This window comes from Penaeus monodon, chromosome 30, assembly GCF_015228065.2.
Source record: "Penaeus monodon isolate SGIC_2016 chromosome 30, NSTDA_Pmon_1, whole genome shotgun sequence".
Taxonomy (NCBI): domain Eukaryota; kingdom Metazoa; phylum Arthropoda; class Malacostraca; order Decapoda; family Penaeidae; genus Penaeus; species Penaeus monodon.
Genome location: NC_051415.1, coordinates 33,131,246 through 33,131,533, shown reverse-complemented (window position 1 = coordinate 33,131,533; position 288 = coordinate 33,131,246). Strand labels below are relative to the sequence as shown.

General features: G+C 49.0%; 1 protein-coding gene across 1 annotated transcript in view; it reads left to right on the top strand.

Annotated features, from left to right (window-relative positions):
* LOC119592427 (ubiquitin carboxyl-terminal hydrolase 16-like) overlaps positions 1-288 on the top strand; it is a 48,003-nt gene that overhangs the window by 36,750 nt on the left and 10,965 nt on the right. The window contains exon 17 of the mRNA XM_037941250.1: positions 108-286. Within this exon, the coding sequence (XP_037797178.1) occupies positions 108-286 (179 nt within the window). The remainder of the gene's footprint in view (positions 1-107; positions 287-288) is intronic.

Here is a 288-nt window from a genome sequence, read left to right as displayed (position 1 = left end):
GCTCGTAAGACAAAGGGACGCGCCAAAGGAGGGGGCCTTGCACCGGCTTGCATTCGTGCAAACACTGAAGACCAGGAGGAAGAACAAAGCAAAAAGACGGTACAAAGTGAGAAGATGAAGAGGCGAATGACTGAGAAACGACGTCCAGAAGACCTAGAGGAAATCACAAAAGTGGAGGAAGAGCAGAAGGCCAAGGCAGGGAAGACTACTGGTGTTTTGAGAGGAGAAAGTTTCAAGTTTAGACAGCTGATGGAAGCGAGAAGAATCAATAGACAGGAGAAGGACAGC